Here is an 18,289-nt window from a genome sequence, read left to right on the forward strand (position 1 = left end):
GTTTCCTTAGGGGACCGGCCAGTCCGCACTTCTCGCGCTTCACTTGGCCGGGGGGGGCAGCTGCTCCCCGCGGCCGAGGCCTCACTTCGCAGAAAAGCCGCTGGTTCCCACCCCCCCCCCGCCGAAGGGCCCGGCCTCCTCGGGGCCAGAACTGCGAGTCGGAGGCGCGGCCAGGGAGGCGGGCCGCTTTCTCGGACCGGAGATTCGCGCGTCTAGGGGACAACCCGGACCGCTGATTGCGCGGCACTTCCGGGCGGGGCACACGCGGCCGGAAGTGGAGGGGACCGCGTGCTCGCTCTTTCTCCGGAGGAGCTCGAAGCAGCCGCCGCGATGGGTCGTCCGCGCAAGGTGAGGCCTGGGCCTGGGCCGGGGAGGGGAGTGGGGCGGGCGGGCGGGAGCGGCGCCTGCCTGCCTGCCTGCCTGGCCGCCGGCCTTCACGAGGTCTCGCGTTCCTCCCTTGCAGAGCAAGAACCAGAAGAAGGAGCGCGCGGCCGCCCAGCTGCGCGGCCAGGAGGAGTTCGGCTCGGTCCCGCACTCCTTCGTCTTCCACCGCGGCCGCGTGGGCAAGGCCCTGCAGCAGCTCATCCTGGATGTCCGCCGCGTGATGCAGCCCTACACGGCCTCCAGCCTCAAGGTGCGGCCAAGGGGAAGAAAGGGTGTTCCTAAGGGGGGCGGGTAGGAGAGGCCTCTTACAAAGGGGCTACGAGAGGAAATACAGAAATGGGGGCTTCTGACGGATTCTAAGGGGAATATAGGCTACTAGATGGGGATGAGGAATTAAATCCACACATAAATGCCCAGAAAACAGTTTGGTTCTCTCTCTACATACATTTAAAAATGTGTGCTCTTGGACCATTTTTGTTCAGAACAATAAAACATAGCTCCAGTCAGCATAATCTTCTCCCTCTGACAGGGGCTGTCTAAATTCTGGATCATTTAGGGGGTGGGCTGTGTGGTTGTTTTAAAAAAATCTTGCAAACATTTTGCCAGTTATACAGATCTGTGTTTATGAAACCTGGATCACATAGCACCAAGCCATTTTGCAAAATGCTATTTAATGCAAAATGCTAGTCCTTGCGCTTGTTTAGTTTTGTTGCAAAAGTGTTCAAGGATGTAGTTGGGAATGGCTGGGGGGGGGCAGGTAGGGTAAGAATACCAGAGGCTTTCCTGAGCACATGTTTGCTCAAAATGGATTTCTAAAACTCTAGTAACTTCAAAGCATTTTACTTCAACTAATTTAATTAAGTAATTTAAAGACAATTCTATGCCCTGGTTTTTGTCTGGCAGCACAGACACCAGAGCCACACTGATTACAGGTCTTGACTTTTTCAGGTGCGCAAGAAGAACACTCTGAAAGACTTTGTGGCAGTGGCTGGACCTCTCGGGGTGACTCACTTCCTGGTGTTCACGAAAACCCCCACCAATATCAACCTTGTAAGTTAAGCAGTGAGAAGTTGCTGAGTGGTGGCAACAAGTGGTTCCGATATTGTTCTGCCCTGCTAGTCTTGTGTTTTGGTTCTGTTAGAACAGGCATAGGCAAACTCGGCCCTTGAGATGTTTTGAGATTACAATTCCCATCATCCCTGACCACTGGTCCTGTTAGCTAGAGATGATGGGAGTTTTAGTCCCAAAACATCTGGAGGCCCGAGTTTGCCTGTGCCAGAATGTGCAACTTGAATTCTTTCTCTCTATATTGATGCTTTTCAAACTCTTGTCTTCAAATTGATTTGTCTGTTGAGGACAATTTTGTGTTGTCATTGTGAAGCTTTTACTCATGGCAGGAGATTCTGGAGCATGTACTAGATTTTACAGTCAATTCCTATGGAGCAGTGACCAAGCTTCTTGGGCCTCGTTGCTGAGTGTGAACTGAGTACAGCCTCCTAGGACACACAAGTCCCCCTGCTTGCCCCAGACACTGATCACTCCCTGCAATACGTAGTCACAGAGCATCTTCCCCAGCCTGATGCCATCCAGAATGGCACCAGGTTGGGAAAGGCTACCATGAAGCAGTATGGCAAGGCAGAATTGTCGGCAAGGCTTCTCTGGTACTGACCCTCTCACTGAGGGAGTCCTGATAAGCTTCTGAAGAACTTTATCATTCTCCAGAACCCTGCTTTGCAGGATGGACTGTTGTGAAAGCTCAGGTCCTCTTCCTCTTATACCCTCTGTTGGTTTTGTTGGCCCAATTGAAGTATCATTGTAACTCTGCCTGATGACCTGATGCAAATGATGACAATGTGTTTTGCTGAGTGAAACCTGTGATTCTCACTTCAAAGTAAACGCACTGATGCATCTGGATTTTGCAGAACACTAAAAGCAGAGTTTGAATTATGACAACCAATCTGCCTGTGGTAGAGGCTGCTCTGATTGATTTCTCTCTTCCTCAGAAATTCTTCCGTCTTCCTGGTGGGCCAACCTTGACCTTCAGAGTTGCTCAGGTACCAGTTGCTGGAAATAGTAGGGTAGGCTAGTTAGAATACAGCTGCCTCTGAAAGACCCTTTTATAGCTTGCTAAGGTTAGAAGGGTTTTTTGCTCCCTGTTCTTTCTAGTGGGTTATTTATTTATATATTGCCCTTCATCTGTAGGTCTTAGGGTGGTTTACAGCATAAAAATACAAGATTAAAACAAAATACATAATAAAAACAAGAACAAAAACCAAGCAAACCAATAACCACCCTCCCACTCCTCTTACAGACTGCTCATGTGGTGTGCTGTGAATCCTTGACCTAGGTGAATTATTTATCTGTACTTCAAGACAATCTAAATTTTGCAGCCTGTATCACTTATGTAAATTGCCTAATTTATCCTGGCCTTATCACTACTGAACATCATATTCAGCCACCCCTCTAGCTTCAGGGATTTCAGGAGTACAATTTCCTAGCATATATTTGCTGCTATGAGGTCTAGAAACCCCCCTTTTTTTTTAACGAAAGCTTGAGATGCTCATGAAGCTGAACCATTCCCAAGTCCACAGGCCTTCTGGAGATCAGGGTGGGCACTCCAGATCAAGGATGGGCGCTCCAGATCCTGCTGGAGTCTAACTCCCATTATCCCTGACCTTTGGCTGTGCTGGCCAGGCCAGGTGTGGCCACAGGTTCCCCACCACTAGTTTACAGGGGGTGAGGAACTGCCGCTTGGTGGTGGGGCACTACTGTGGTGTACTACCTCTTGGTGGTAGTGCAAGATTCTCTATTATTAATTATTATTTAATTAGATTTGTATACTGCCCTTCATCCGAAGATCCCAGGGTGGTTCACGAAAAAACAAAAACAAAATGAGAACACAAAGTACAAGAATACGCCTCTGCTGCTGCCTCACTCATCTCTTTCACTTCAGTATTCGCTCATCAAAGATGTTGTGTCAACCCTGAAGCGGCACCGCATGCATGAGCAGCAGTTCACCCACCACCCGCTCCTGGTCCTCAACAACTTTGGCCTTCAGGGCATGCACATCAAGGTCATGGCGACGATGTTCCAGAACATGTTCCCTTCCATCAATGTCCACAAGGTAGGTGTGTGCTGGCCTGGAGACTGTGGGAAGTCAGCTTGATGGTCCTCCTTGCAAGAGTGGAACCGACTCCCTGGTGTGAGTTAGAGAGGTTAGTTTTATAGAGCATTCAGTCTGAAATGGCACCTCTGTGGCAACAAAGCTAGTGACAGGATGACCTCATCCAGGATATATAGAGTGTGTTTGTGATTTAGACCTGTTTTCCATTCTGGAAAGGGATCGTGGAAATTAATGTACCGTATTTTTCGGCCCATAGGGCGCACCTAGGTGTTTTTTTTTGGGGGGGAGAAAAAAAAATATTTTCCCCCCAGGTGCAAGGCTGGGGCGGGGGAAGCCCGAGCTTCCCCCAACCCCAGCCCCCAGAACAGGCTGCTATCCACAAGCCTAGGGAGCCTGGTGGGAAGTCGCGCCGGTCTCCCCAGGCTTGTGGGTATCTGCCCGAAGCCTGGGGCGCGCTGAACTCAGCACGCCCCAGGCTTTGGGATGCAGGCTTGCTGATAGCTTCCTGAAGCCTGGAGAGCGAGAGGGGTCGGTGTGCACTGACCCCTCTCGCTTTCCAGGCTTCAGCGAAAGGCTGCTTTCTCCCCGTAGGACACACACATATTTCCCCTTCATTTTTGGAGGGGGAAAAGTGCGTCCTATGGGGCGAAAAATACGGTATATCTTTGTGTTGGAACTGCAGTGCATCTTGACGCCATTCTTGTGCAGTGAGAATCATTGTAGAGTTGGAAGGGACCAACCCCCTGCCCTGCAGGAATCTCAACGTGTCCCCCATCCAATCTGAAACCATACCAGACCCTACATAGCTTGGCAAATGTGCTAACAGTCTTTTTACTGCTCCATATGTGGTTGGGCTCCAGCTCCCACCAGTGCCAGCAGCAGGGCCAATGGGTTGGAATACTGTGAGCTGTAGTCCAGCTACATCTGGATGGCTGCAGGCATCCCACTTCTGCCTATGAATTGGAATTCCTTACCCCTTAAAAGGAAGCAAGGAACAGGGAAGTATCTGCTCACAAATGGTCCTCATAGCGCAATAAAAAGGTAAAGGGACCCCTGACCATTAGGTCCAGTCGCAGACGACTCTGGGGTTGCGGCGCTCATCTCGCTTTATTGGCCGAGGGAGCCGGCGTACAGCTTCCGGGTCATGTGTTTGATACCAGGGGCACTTGAATTAAAACTGGAGGGATGTGTCACTTGCACTTAAAGAGATGCATATACATTTTCTTGGTCAGTTCTCAGGACAGTGGGCTAACCCCCCTCCCCGCATCATCCTGCCTTCAGTTCTATTTCTTCCCACCCCAGTCAGGACTGGGCTCATGTGGTGCTTCTGGGATTCCCTGTGTCTGTTAGCTGCGGGGTAGAGGGTGGTGAGGGAATCTCTAGAATATTGTAACTGCATTTCCATTGAGGGATGGGGTTCAGTGCTGGATAGAAGACCTTCCTGCTCCAGTAGGCATAGAGCAGTTCAGAGTGACGACATCAGTATTGTGGCCGTTATTTTTTTTAAGGGACACCTCACCCCTTCTTGCCACCTTAGTTCTAATGGTGGAACAGATGCAAATGATGATAGCACACCTTTGACATGCTCTGTGATGGTGCTGGTGCATCTGTGCTTGGCTCCTTTATGGAGGTCCTTCTGCAGTTGGTGCTTTTAGCATTAAGCTGTGGCAAGTACAGCCTCTCTTCTTTAGACGGTTTGTGGGCAAATGAGGCAGAACGAGTCCTGAGCTGCTTGGGATTTTGTGCTTTGTTTCTGGATTCCCAAGGTCCTTCACTGGATAGCACTCACTTTATATGTAAAAACACTCGTCACTAGTGGGGAAAGATTCCAGGGATATAAGAACAGGATGAAGCACAACCATGAGTTAAACTTACTCTGAATCAGCACTGTGTTTTGGGATATATTGCATTGGTAAGTCAGGGGTCCCTTCACTTTTCTAAGCTCAGTTACTGAAGTTGGATACCTAGAGCTGCTACAGCTAAGCACTAGTAGAAGCTGGCACACTGAGTCCTGCTAGCAGAATGGGACTTCCTGTCTCTCCGCCCAGAAAGGTCAAGAGAAGCCCCAGGAGGAGGAGGAGGAGGAGGAGAAGGAAGATCATTCCGTCTGCCGAGCAGAAATGCTTGTGCAGGCAGAACGATTGCCTTAGCACAATGTTGAATTCCACCTCAAGAGGACTAGGGAAATTGGGTACTAGGCCTCCTGGGTTCTATAAAGGCTGCCACAGCTAGGGAATCTTCATTGCCACCTAAAGTACTTGTCAGATGAGGGACTTCATCATCATCATTTATTATTTATACCCCACCCATTTGGCTGGGTTTCCCCAGCTACTCTGGGTTGCTTCCAAAAAAATATTAAAATACAGTGGTTTGTTAAACATTAAAAGCTTCAGCCTTCAGATGTCTTCTAAAAGTCTGGTAGTTCTTCTCTTTGACATCTGGTGGGAGGGTGTTCCACAGGGCGGGTGCCACTACCGAGAAGGCCCTCTTATGCCATATTGTGAGCCTTGGTTCTCATGCTGTTGTGTTCTCTTTTCTCCTGCCCTGCCCCCCACCACCCACTGCCTGCCCTGCCCCAGGTAAACCTTAATGCCATCAAGCGTTGTGTACTGATCAACTATAACCCAGACACCCAGATCCTTGAATTCCGTCATTAGTAAGTATCTTCTGTTTCATGCTGTGCTCCTCCCCAGTGCTGAAGGATCAGATCTGAGCTCACAGTAACCTGCATCTGCAAGAGGGACATATTGCATGCATGGCCACTTTCATAAAATATTTTTAATTAGTCTGTGTTAGCAGTTCATTGTTTGTGTGCCAGTCCGCATTATGCATGCCAAACATTCATATTATTCAAAATAAAAAATTCCTTCCAGTAGCACCTTAAAGACCAACTAAGTTAGTTCTTGGTATGAGCTTTCGTGTGCATGCACACTTCTTCAGATACACTGAAACAGAAGTTGCCAGACCCTTCTATATAGTGAGAAGGTGGGGAGGGGTATTACTCAGAAGGGTGGTGGGAATGGGAGATTGGCAGATAGCTGAGATGAGCCTGTTGACGACTCTTAACGACTGCAATAGGTCTTACAGGAAAAGGCAAGGGGTGAGAAGGTGAGAAATGGCTTAGTCATGTATAATGAGATAAGAATCCAATGTCTTTGTTCAGACCATGTCTCTCCATGGTTTTAAGTTTGGTAATGAGTTGCAATTCAGCAGCTTCTCTTTCCAGTCTATTTCTGAAATTCCTTTCCAGTCTATTTCTGAAATTCCTTTCCAGTCTATTTCTGAAATTCATATTATTGTGCTCATTAAACCAAACACTGTTTTGCACTGGAAGGATGTACACTCAGGGAAGAAATACTTCTTTGTGGCTTTGGTTTGATGATAAAAGATAAAGCTCAGGGCAGCATACCAGGGGTACATCCTATTTTATCCTTGCAATGTAAAATAGTATAGACCAGGGGTCACCAACCTTTTTGGACCGGGGCACATTTCAGATTTTGAAAGAGTGCAGTTGGCACTAGTCACAAAATGGTACAATATGGCTGCTGGGGGGGGGCATGGCATGGCACAAAATTAAGAGAGTAGCCACAGTGAAACGTTTCCTGTAATTGTATTTCTATATAAGAAAGGAAGACAGGAGGGCCTGGCGTCCTCTGGTCCATGGGGTCACGAAGAGTCGGACACGACTAAACGACCAAACAACAACAAATATAAGAAAGGGTTTAGCCCAGGGGTCTGCAACCTGCGGCTCCGGAGCCGCATGTGGCTCTTTTACATCTTTGCTGCGGCTCCGGGGCGGATACTAGCGAGGGGAGGAGGCGCATTGTGCGCCCCGACACTCCTCACTGTGGTGGGCGCTGTACTGGCTGTGACGTCGCATGGGGGCGGTGCGTGCGTTAGTCACACACCGTCCCGACGTCACCTTCCCGCCCGCTGTCAGATTGTGGCTCCGGAGATATATTTGTTTTAAATGTCGCAATGGTTTTGCGGCTCCCAGTTGTTGTTTTTTCTTCGGAAATGGGTCCAAGTGGCTCTTTTTGTCTTAAAGGTTGCAGACCCCTGGTTTAGCCTATTGAATTTCAGCCTGACACACAGCAATTAAAGGCACAAGAATCCTGTTTGCCTCCAATGCCAACCATAAACCCAAGCCTAGGATTCCATCCTGCACCTACTTACAAATATTACTTCTGAGGAAAAATGTACACCATTGTTCTGTAAGTTAACTAGTTAGTGAATTCTTAATGCATGCCTAGTTTTAGCTTCTGCACAGCAGGAGGCATACCCAAGCCTCTTAGCAAAGTTTTCACACTTGTCTTTGGAGGGGAGGGGGATTTATTATCCTCCATCCACACTTGTTCTGTAGTAGTACTTGCAGAAAATAGCTTCTAGGTGTGCCTGATCTCAGATAAGCCACCACAGGAAAGACGCCTTCTGGGAGTTAGGAGGAAAAGAAGGGCAAACTAGGTGCAGATGGTGAGAGTGTGGTCTGCTGGTGTGTGTCTGGTCTTAAGCTGCTTGGGAACAGGAGTTTAAGGGATTGCTGTCTGGTGGTGTCACACTACTTTCTTTTCAAGGTGTTTTTTTTTTAAAAAAATTTATTAAGGTGATTTCAATTAAAGGTAATACAGTGATACAGGAAAAAAGAAGGAAAAGTGAGAGGGAGAAAACTAATAACAAAGATACATATCAAAGTGAAAAGGGTTTTGAACCCTGGAAAATTTATCTAACCAACATTTTTTCTAGTATATTATGCCACCTGCCTTGTTGGGGCCCAGAGCAACTGGAAGACAGCAGGTCGTGGGGATACTTCCCTGGATAAAGTGAGGATCCAAGGAGTTTGCCCCTGAATCTAACAGCTAAATTTTCTAGATTGTATTCCACACCCCTAGCTGGAAGCCAAGCTTGTTTCCAGAGTTGTAAGAAGATTATGTCAGCTAATATAGGAGCAAGGCAGGGATAGCCCCTGCCCAGATGATAAGGTCAGCACATCACATTTCACATACTGACCCTTGCCAGAGGCCTCAGGCAGAATAGAGAAGAGTCTTTCCTAGGCCTGCATCCAAATAACCTTTAATTGGAGACGCCAGTGACTAAATGTAGGACCTGGTACATGGCAGTGCATATCTGCTCTGCCTCCTCCACCCTTACCCACCAAGTACAACAGCAGTGGCTTGCTCCTCTTGCTTGATGGAATGCCTCCATACACCTCTCCTGCCCTTGGTGTTTTGCAGCAGTCTGAAAGTGGTGCCTGTAGGAATAAGCAAAGGGCTGAAGAAGATCATGCAGGAGAAGTTTCCTAACATGAGCCGTCTGGAGGACATCAGTGAACTATTGGTTAGGTGAGAAAAAGACCCTCCACCTCCCCATAAAGCTAAGCCCCCACTCCCACCCCATTCAAAGTGTAGGTTCATTTTGGGTCCTGGGGCAGGTTGAGCTGTTCTTAGCAGAGCTAGAGACTCAGTAGAGACTAATGGTTTGTGAATAAGGCAGGATGTAAGGAGGTTTGTGCATTTTGGGCCCTATTTCATGATGCCCTTGCTCTGTTCCTTTTTACTTCTTCGTGTATGTTTAAACTCCTGTGGAATGCCAAACCAGCTTGATTCTCATGCTCCCACTGATACCTCCTCTTCTTTATTGGTGCCCATTCTTTTTCCACCCCACTTCTTCCCTTGTGTGTCTCACCTTGCTTGGACTGTAAGCCTGAGGACGGTAAGGCTAGTGTCTTTTCTTGCCTTGTTTTATGTGCAGAGCTCCTCTGTTGGCAGCGTGCCAGGAATAATAGTGTTTTCCTTCCCTCCCTGCAATGCAGAGACATCAATCTTTCTGAGAGTGAAGCTGAGCAAGATGGCAGTCACAACACCACAGAGCTGCCTCAGGCCTACGCTGGCCGGGGGAACATGAAGGCCCAACAGAGCGCTGTCCGCCTCACTGAGGTCAGGCCATGGAACTTTGAGCTCACAGAATGGGAGTGGCTGGGGGGGCAGCATAGAGCTGACCTCTGCTCTTCCAGCTGCTGTCTGCTTCAGCAGTGAAAGTCCTGATCATCCAAATTGGGATAGCCATGAGGGCTGCCAGGCTCCTGCAGGTGGTGGAGTGGTGGTGGTGATGATGGTATCTCTGACCTAATGAAGTCTCTGCCTCTTTTCCCAACAGATTGGCCCTCGAATGACCCTGCAACTGATCAAGGTGGAGGAAGGGTTAAGCCAGGGCAATGTGCTCTATCACAGCTTCAGTGAGTGTCTTTCTCTGTTCATGGAGCCCTCCTCTCCTGAGCTTCTATGTGGAAAACAATACCCCACCCCACCCCCACAAACACACTTAAAAGGCTGTAGAATATTAATCAGCCAAAGGCCTGGTTGAAGAGGAATGTTTTTGCCTGGCCCCTAAAGGTGTATAATGAAGGTGGCAGACAAACCTCCCTGGGGAGAGCATTCCACAAATGCCACTGCAGAAAAGGCTCATTCTTGTGAGGAGGAGCCACACAAAGAAGGGCCTCAGAGAATGATCTGGGGTTCTGGGTTGATTCATATGGTGAGAGGCGGTCCTTGAGGTATTGCAGCCCTCCATCATCATCATCATCATCATTTTATTTGTATGTCGCCTTTCCACAGTTAAAAACAAGGCCCAAGGCGGCTTACAACATGACGAGATTTACATAATTACAAAAGTCATAATAAATAAACCACATCAAAATTACACAACCAAATGGAAAACAATTTCCACATAAATCAAAATCTAAAACTAAGAATACAGCATTAACATAACAGTTTAAAATGACATAGGTAAAAAAATAACAGCAATTTCAAAAACAAAAATGGAGCCCTCTCTGCCCAGCGGCAGCAGTCCCTTGTGGAGCCCGTCAGGCCCCGCCCTGGGCCAGGTGGTGAGTGGCAGGACGGGGGCCCTCAGGCGCTGAGCAGGGGAGTCCTGAGCCATTTAAAGCTTTATAGGTCAAAAACAGCATTTTGAATTTAAAGGTGGGGGGAAGTTAAAGTGAATAGCTAGGGGTGTACCCCAGTATTAAAGATATTGGACAATAAGTCTGTATAACTTCCAGCCATGTTCAACACTGCACGAATAAATCTGCCCTTGCTGCCTCCCCAGAACAGCAAAAACAGGCTGTTGGGCATCCAAGCATGTTGCATTCAGGTTGGTGAGCCTGTGGTCAGCCATCGTCTTCAGTTGCTGAGTTGTGTTAGTGGTGCCACCGTCACTTTCTTAGATAAAAAGCACTTGTATGTGATACCTGCTCCCACTGGGTTCCCAGCTGCCCTCTAAGGGAGTAGATATTGAGTGGAACGCAATCACTCCATTGGTGAAGCATTTAAGCTTGCCGGATGGAAGGATCTCTCTCGGAGCCCGCCCACCCCAGTTCTGGGGTTTCTACCCTTCCCCACCTGCCAGTTGGGGAGAGAAGCCCCAGGTCCACCAGTGGGACTCATTAGGTTGGCTCCCGCTAAGCATAACTGCTTAATTGAATCTATCCCCATGTGTTTGTTTTATACTTGCTAATGTGTAGTGTCAACGTTCACAGCTGTTGGTTTTAATTTCTCACTCCTGCCCTCAGTTTATAAAACGGAGGAAGAGCTCCAGGTGGCCCTGGCCCGGAAAGAGGCGAGGCTGCAGCTGAAGGCTGAGCGGCGCCGCAAGCAGGAGGCAGATGTGGAACGCAAGCAGGAGCAGAAGCAGGCTCACAGGTGAGGGAGAGAAGAGCCAGAACCTTGCGTCCCACAAAGCTGCTGTCCCTACATGCACACATTCCAAAGTAGCATGCTGCTTTGCTTTGGGAGGACCGATATGTGCACTTGTGATTGTATTGTTGGTTTGCGGGCTGCAGGAAGAAGAGTCTGGAGGGGATAAAGAGGAAGAAGAAGCAGGCAGAGGGAAGTGACAGTGATGCGGAGGACCCTGGGATGCAAGAGGACCAGAAGGTGGATGAGCCATCAGACGATGACATGGAGTATTATCGGCAGGAAGTAGGAGAAGAGCCGGATGAAGGTTGGTATCTAATTACATAAAAAAATTCCTTCCAGTAGCACCTTGAGACCAACTAAGTTTGATGCATGTATCTGAAGAAGTGTGCATGCGCACGAAAGCTCATACCAATAGCAAACTTAGTTGGTCTCAAGGTGCTACTGGAAGGATTTTTTTATTTTGTTTTGACTACGGCAGACCAACACGGCTACCTACCTGTAACTGGTATCTTAATTAATAGTGCTTAAAAGACTTGGTGGCTAGGGACCCTCCTGGAGGCAGCTGATGAAAACAGTTGTGCTTCTGAGCATGAGCTGAGACACCTGCAAGGTAAACGCTCAGGCGCATCTATCCAAGGGGAGAGGGAGGAGGGACACTGCATGGGTGAATGCTACCTCTTAGCTTCGTATGGACCACCAGTTATACCTGTGTTACATGTAATAGTCTGCTCAGAAGCAGCCACCGTCCCACCCTTTTACATGGGACCCTGTCCTAACTTTCTGACCCTGAGTGGTGTTCTTCCAGAGTGACCAGATGCAGAGGAAGGGAACATTTTATCAGCAATTTCCTAGTCCAGCAGGACAAGTTGCCACCTTCCAAAATTTCCCCTTTGTAATCTACAATTGCTACAAGTTTTGTTTTTCTCTTCCAGCAGCTCTCTGTTTTTCTGAGGGCCCTGACATACCACTTGAAGACCAGTGGCCTAAAGAGCCTTTTGGACTTCAAGGCAGCGTAGAGGCTGCAGCTATCTTTATCTTCTCTCCTTGTGACCCTCCTTTAGATCTGTTTCCCCAAAGCGCTAAGAGGAAACGAAGGCCCAGTCAGTCCACCAGAGCTGGGAAAAGGCATAAATGCACCCATCCTGCCGGTGACCAGAGCCCAGCAGCATCTGCAGGGACCAGCAGCACCAAGGCAAGGAAGCAGAGGACCCCACGGCCCGTCCAGTGGAAGCAGCAGAAGTTGAGAGGCTTCTCTCCTCGACAGCACAAGGGGGCCCAGAGTCCGCAGCCGAGGGAGGCTGGTCAGCACAGAGTGTCACCAAAGGCCAGGAGGAAGCGGGCCCAGGCCCCAGGGCAGCACCACACCCGGCGGCAGCCTGGCTCAAGGCCCTGGGGGCAGGGCAAGTCTGGACTGCGGCAGAAGCCGGTGCTCAAGGGGAAAGGAAGCTTCCGAAAGCCCGGACGTTCAGGGAAGAGGCCAGCCTAGAGCCCTGCGCCTCCCTCCCTTGGTTTTGTATAGCTGTTTGCAGGATACATATACCTACTGATTCACCGTGAGCTGCCTGCCTTTGTCTGACTGTCTCTCTTTCCCCATTGCTTTGCAAGGCACAAATATCTTTGAATCGCTACAGAATTGGCCAGCGGTGTCTGTCAGCTGGATATGGTGGCTGATAAGGCTTGTTTGCTAGCAGGGGGAAATCAGTTGTTGCTGGAATAGTGGGAGATTGAAGACAGCTGAAAAGTGTGGTGTCTGGTATCCACTGGAACTGGTGAGGCAGAAGGGAGAGAGGCCAACAGTAAGTGGAGCCCGAGCCAAAAGTGGGCCGATCCCATTCATTTTGTTTTCTGCCTCTTCCTAGAAGGGCAACACTGATAATAAGGGGGGACGGGACAGATTGGCATGCCGTTTTGCCCCCTGAACTGATTGTAAGTGAGAAGGCAGGTGCGGGGGCAGGCAGGCTGAGGTTGGTGAGGCAAGTGCCTAGTTTGTCCTCTTGGGCCAGCCTGATTCCTTCACGCAATATGTAGTGATGGCTGCCATTGCAAATGTCTTTTCAGGGAGGATAATTCTTAGCCAGCAAGCCTAGTAGTCACTGATACACATTACCTCCATTATCAAGTGTCAATATGCCTTTGAATTGTTGGAGAGCAACAGTGGAGAGGGTGGCTGCATTTGTGTTTTGTCTCTGGGTTTCTCACAGGCACCCGACAACTGAGAACAGGATAGGTCTTTGGACTGAGCCAACAGTGTGACGCGGCAGCTAAAAAAGCCAATGCAATTCTGGGCTGCATCAATAGGAGTATAGCATCTAGATCAAGGGAAGTAATAGTGCCACTGTATTCTGCTCTGGTCAGACCACACCTGGAGTACTGTGTCCAGTTCTGGGCACCACAATTCAAGAAGGACACTGACAAACTGGAACGTGTCCAGAGGAGGGCAACCAAAATGGTCAAAGGCCTGGAAACGATGCCTTATGAGGAACGGCTAAGGGAGCTGGGCATGTTTAGCCTGGAGAAGAGGAGGTTAAGGGGTGATATGATAGCCATGTTCAAATATATAAAAGGATGTCACATAGAGGAGGGAGAAAGGTTGTTTTCTGCTGCTCCAGAGAAGCGGACACGGAGCAATGGATCCAAACTACAAGAAAGAAGATTCCACCTAAACATTAGGAAGAACTTCCTGACAGTAAGAGCTGTTCGACAGTGGAATTTGCTGCCAAGGAGTGTGGTGGAGTCTCCTACTTTGGAGGTCTTTAAGCAGAGGCTTGACAACCATATGTCAGGAGTGCTCTGATGGTGTTTCCTGCTTGGCAGGGGGTTGGACTCGATGGCCCTTGTGGTCTCTTCCAACTCTATGATTCTATGAACAGGCTCTTCTTAAGTTATTAACTGTGCAGCTTATTGAGGGTATAGTTCATAACTAATTCTGTTCTACTCCTCATTGCTCTTTTTAAAAGTAATTTAAATTACTTTTGGGCACTCCTTAAAATGGGCCATGGAGCACCAGTGACCCCGAGGTTGTTGGATTCCAGCTCCCATCATCCCTGACCACTGGCCACGCTGGCTGGCTGGGGCAACTGGGAGGTAGAGTCCACAATTTCTGGGGAGCCACGCACTCTCCATCCCTGCCTTTGAAGGTGGTCAGAGCAAGATAGACAAAGTGTGAATATTCCCCTTTGAGGAGACCCATTTATCTGAGAAGTGGTTGATACTTGATCACACTGTTACGGTGATGAGATTCCATGAGCAATTTTCAATAGTTTTCTGGTCTCAGAATGAGACCCATTAAAGGAAATTGCTGCTTAGCCATGACCACTCTACAGATTCTTCATAGTTGTGTCCATGTTTGGAATTCCGAAAGCCTTGCCTTCTGAAATAATAGTAAGAGCAAGTATTCTAGTCCTCATGGGCAAGAAAATTTTTAGAATAGTGATCTCTGTGGCTCATTTCAGGCATCAAGCTGAACCATGGTTAACACAGCTTGGCATGATAATCTCTCATTGTTAAAGCAGTTGATTTAAGAGGTCCTTATTTAGGTTTCTCTTTCTTTTTGCCTGAGAGAACAAAACACCACTACAGCTGTTTCTCCCCCATCAGGAAAAAAACTTATGTGAGAGACAGATAAATGGAAATGATAAATGGAGCTCTCAAAGTGGCAATCACTAGCATCCTTAATAGTCTGCACCACATTTTGACTGTCAAAGGAATGCTTCATAGGAACTCAAATGTCCATCAAAAACTCTGGAGAACATTTCCTTTTATCTTAAGGTGGGTGTGGGACCTTTTCTCTGACAGGACTCTTTAGGCCTGAAATTTGTTTATAAAATATTAAGCAGCCATCTGTACATTGATCAAGAGAAATATATCTTATAGGAACTACATACCCTTCAGTCTATCCCTCCATTTCTGTTTTGGTGACTGCTGAATTTAGGCTGTAAACATGTTTGAGAGGATCCACAAAGTGTCCAGTTTTCTGTCCTGTTTGAAAAGCTCTTTGCCAGATGTTTTCTTCAAGTCCATGTGTCTCACCTTTCACCTTCAAGTCATAAGTTCGTTGGCATCTGTCTGTCTCAAGACAATAGAGTGTGCCTCCTGGGGCTAAGTCAAACCACTGGAGAATTACAGCGCCTGCTGTGGCTGCAGAGACTGTTAACTGCTGCCTCCAGCTTTGGTTTTGCCGTGTTAGCAGCACTGAAGTGACCTTTCCGGGGCACAAGCCTGGGCAGTGTGGATGGAGGTCCTGGGTTGCCCAGACAACAAGACCACACTCTTGGCCCCACTGATGTGGTCCAAAGGAAAGGAAAACAGTACATTTGACACTAGGTTGGTTGCAGGAGTTGCCGGAAGGAGACATACAATACACCATCCAACTGTCTTAGATACTCCACTCTAGATTTGTGTTACGTTTACTCCTTCGCCTTTTCTTATTCCAAAGATGTCCTGCCAAAAAAGTGGGTATGGGTTTCTCCTCCTCCTCCTGAAGCCTTTCTCATGAATAGGTAAAGATGTGAGGCAGTGGAGGTTTGGATCAGAGTTTTACTTCTCCCATGTGGGCTACCTTCTCGGGTTGTTGAGCCCCATCCACCTCTCACTTCCATCTCCAGCACATGCAAAGGCCACCTTGACCATTGGACCCACTACTCAATACGCTGAAGGCTGTCTTCTCAGGCAGGGGAAGTCCCTATCTCCCCAAGCCAGCCAGTTGAAGCCATTTCTTGGGTGTTGCCACTTGCATACTGACAGCTTCAAGGAGTCACAGGTGAGAGCTGGAACCCAAAGGTGGACAAAGTACCCCAGAAGGAGCACGACACCTCCCCCACTAAAGGGACTACCCCTCCCCAACACCCCATAATTGGCATGACCCAGCTAACTTTAAACATGCCCAAATCAATGGAAATTGAAAACATTTTAACTCTTGACTGGATTGTGCCCAACCAGTTCTGCAGTTTGTATCAACTTACTCTGCTAAGGAGCCATGCAGGGCGCTGAAACTTACCAGGTATTATTTTTATTTGACTTGTTAATCACTTGTTCCCAAAAGGTCTTTAAGCAATTTAGAAGACATCTACAGTGGTGCCTCGCAAGACAAAATTAATCCGTTCCGCGAGTCTCTTCGTCTTGCGAAGCACGGCTATTAGCGGCTTTAAGAAAAAGGAAACGAACTCGCAATACGTTTCATCTTGCGAAGCAAGCCCATAGGGAAATTCGTCTTGCGGAACGACTCAAGAAACTGAAAACTCTTTCGTCTTGCGAGGTACCACTGTATTCTAATGATTTCAAGCATACTTTGCACCTTGTGCTGTGCTCTTTGTGCTGTTGCTTTGTTTGGGTGGAATTGCCTTGTGCCTCCAGGGGCCAAGTCAAACCACCGAGAGTTAAGACCTGCATGAGTTCCCTAAGGTTACATTCCTTAAGCAGTTGGACTTTTGACCAAGTAGTACTTGATCTTTAAGTTTATAGGACCTTCTGACTATTTCTTCCCTCCTCCCAGTGAAGCAGACTTCTGTTTTTTTTTTTTTTTAAATCCTTTCACCATAGAACATTTAATCAGAGACATACAGTAATAAAACATCCCACTCTCACCCAGAAGCTGATATTTGCATGCAAAATAATAACAGAAGTTCTTATCTCAGACTTATATTTGTATAGAAGGCGATAAATGGTTGAAGTTAACCAATACAGTCTTATGAGAGGAGTCCTCTAGTTTGGATTTTAGCCACGTACTGTGTAATACAGCTGTGCCATTGAAATACAAATGAGTCTTTGCTTCAGGCCTTGTGCCAATTTTCTTTTTAAAAATTTCACAAGTGCTATTTGCCATACTTCATTGTACCAATTTGTTAGAGAAGAACCTTCTAGGTTAATGTATTACCTCATTATTGTGAGCCTGGCTGTTAGTAGAACTTTTTAAAAGTTTAGACGTACGTTTTATTTGGACAAATCCTTCCTCCCAGAACAGCCACCTCCCCAAAGGTCCACCACACCTGTTTGTAAGAACCAGATTCTACAGCCTCTGGCGGTTTGTTGAGGGGCTTATATGGGGTAACTGCATAGGCAGGCATTTTTGCACTATTTTAAGTGCTACCTCTCACAGAGACATTTTTCCTCTACACTGAGATCCACACCTCTGTTTCCTGCATTTGCCTTAAACCATCTGTACCCAGTGCTTTTTAAAAAGAAAAAAGGTGCCAGTACTCACCATGAAGTTGTTACAGTAAGTGCCAAACTTTTAACATTTTAAATAAAAAATGGTGCCAGTACTGCATACCCTTGAGTACCCCCAGAAAAGCAGCACTGGCATCCCGTGTCTATTGGCATTAACAGTTTAGACACTAGACCCTGTTCTACTTCTTTAGCAGAATCCCACAGTACAGTCATACCTCATGCTGCGTCCGCTTCAGGTTACGTCTTTTCAAGCTGCGTCCCACAGCAACCCGGAAGTACCGGAATGGTTACTTCCGGGTTTCACAGCATGCGCAGAAGCGCTAAATCGCACTGCGCACAGACACAGCACTTCTGGATGTGAACACTTCGAGTTGCATAAGCCGTAGAAAGTCACCTTGAGTATGCACTCTTGCTTAAGAACATACTGTCTGTCTGACCTACCATTCTTTGTAATAAACCCAGTAATTGTAACCTGTTCAGCAGATGACGAGATTGGCCAGTGATGTACCAGTTGACAAGGCTCTATCTCCTGTTCTAAGGGGTGCGACAAATAACTTCAAATAAGGTTGTGAAGTGTTTAGCCACAAACCACACAACACGGGGAGTAACAAACTAAGCTGCAGTAATTGTGAGAAAACCTTTCAAGAGGGGATGGGTGGATGATAAAAATAGTCATGACTTATAACCAGGACTGCAGAGGGCCTGTTTCAAAACTCAGGCAAAGTAGTGATTTATGGAATATCAGAAAGATAACATCAGAAGCAACATGCTGAGCTTGGGTTACCACTAGCCAAAAAGTTTAACAGTAGGGCCTTAACCAACAGTTGTACTGGAGGCCTCCCACACCTAATCTGGAGTCCCTCCACCACCCCAGAGGGAGAAGAGTTGGGGGGGTGGAGGGATAAGAGGGAAAGCAGTTGGC

At 47.7% G+C, this 18,289-nt stretch overlaps 1 protein-coding gene and 1 long non-coding RNA gene across 2 annotated transcripts; both read left to right on the forward strand.

Moving 5' to 3' along the window:
• Positions 1-209: 209 nt before the first annotated feature.
• PPAN (peter pan homolog) lies at positions 210-12,759 on the forward strand. The gene is made up of 12 exons (XM_082205840.1): positions 210-348; positions 464-634; positions 1,333-1,434; positions 2,388-2,438; positions 3,338-3,508; positions 6,088-6,164; positions 8,740-8,847; positions 9,318-9,441; positions 9,662-9,740; positions 11,076-11,205; positions 11,346-11,506; positions 12,264-12,759. Exons 1-12 carry the CDS (start codon positions 331-333, stop codon positions 12,686-12,688), a joined length of 1,617 nt encoding a protein of 538 aa, XP_082061966.1. The 5' UTR covers positions 210-330; the 3' UTR covers positions 12,689-12,759.
• A 1,313-nt stretch (positions 12,760-14,072) lies between these two features.
• On the forward strand, positions 14,073-16,958 carry LOC309522556. The gene is made up of 2 exons (XR_014215126.1): positions 14,073-16,272; positions 16,484-16,958. It is a non-coding gene; the product is annotated as an uncharacterized lncRNA (long non-coding RNA).
• The last annotated feature ends 1,331 nt before the right edge of the window (positions 16,959-18,289 follow it).

This window comes from Podarcis vaucheri, assembly GCF_965113315.1.
Source record: "Podarcis vaucheri genome assembly, chromosome: 17".
NCBI classification, from domain to species: Eukaryota; Metazoa; Chordata; class Lepidosauria; order Squamata; family Lacertidae; genus Podarcis; species Podarcis vaucheri.

Excerpts from the sequence above, each read along its gene's own strand:
- PPAN (XM_082205840.1), top strand. Across the intron at positions 9,442-9,661 it reads GCGCTGTCCGCCTCACTGAG|ATTGGCCCTCGAATGACCCT; the intron begins GTCAGGCCATGG and ends TTTTCCCAACAG. Across the intron at positions 9,741-11,075 it reads TGTGCTCTATCACAGCTTCA|TTTATAAAACGGAGGAAGAG; the intron begins GTGAGTGTCTTT and ends TCCTGCCCTCAG.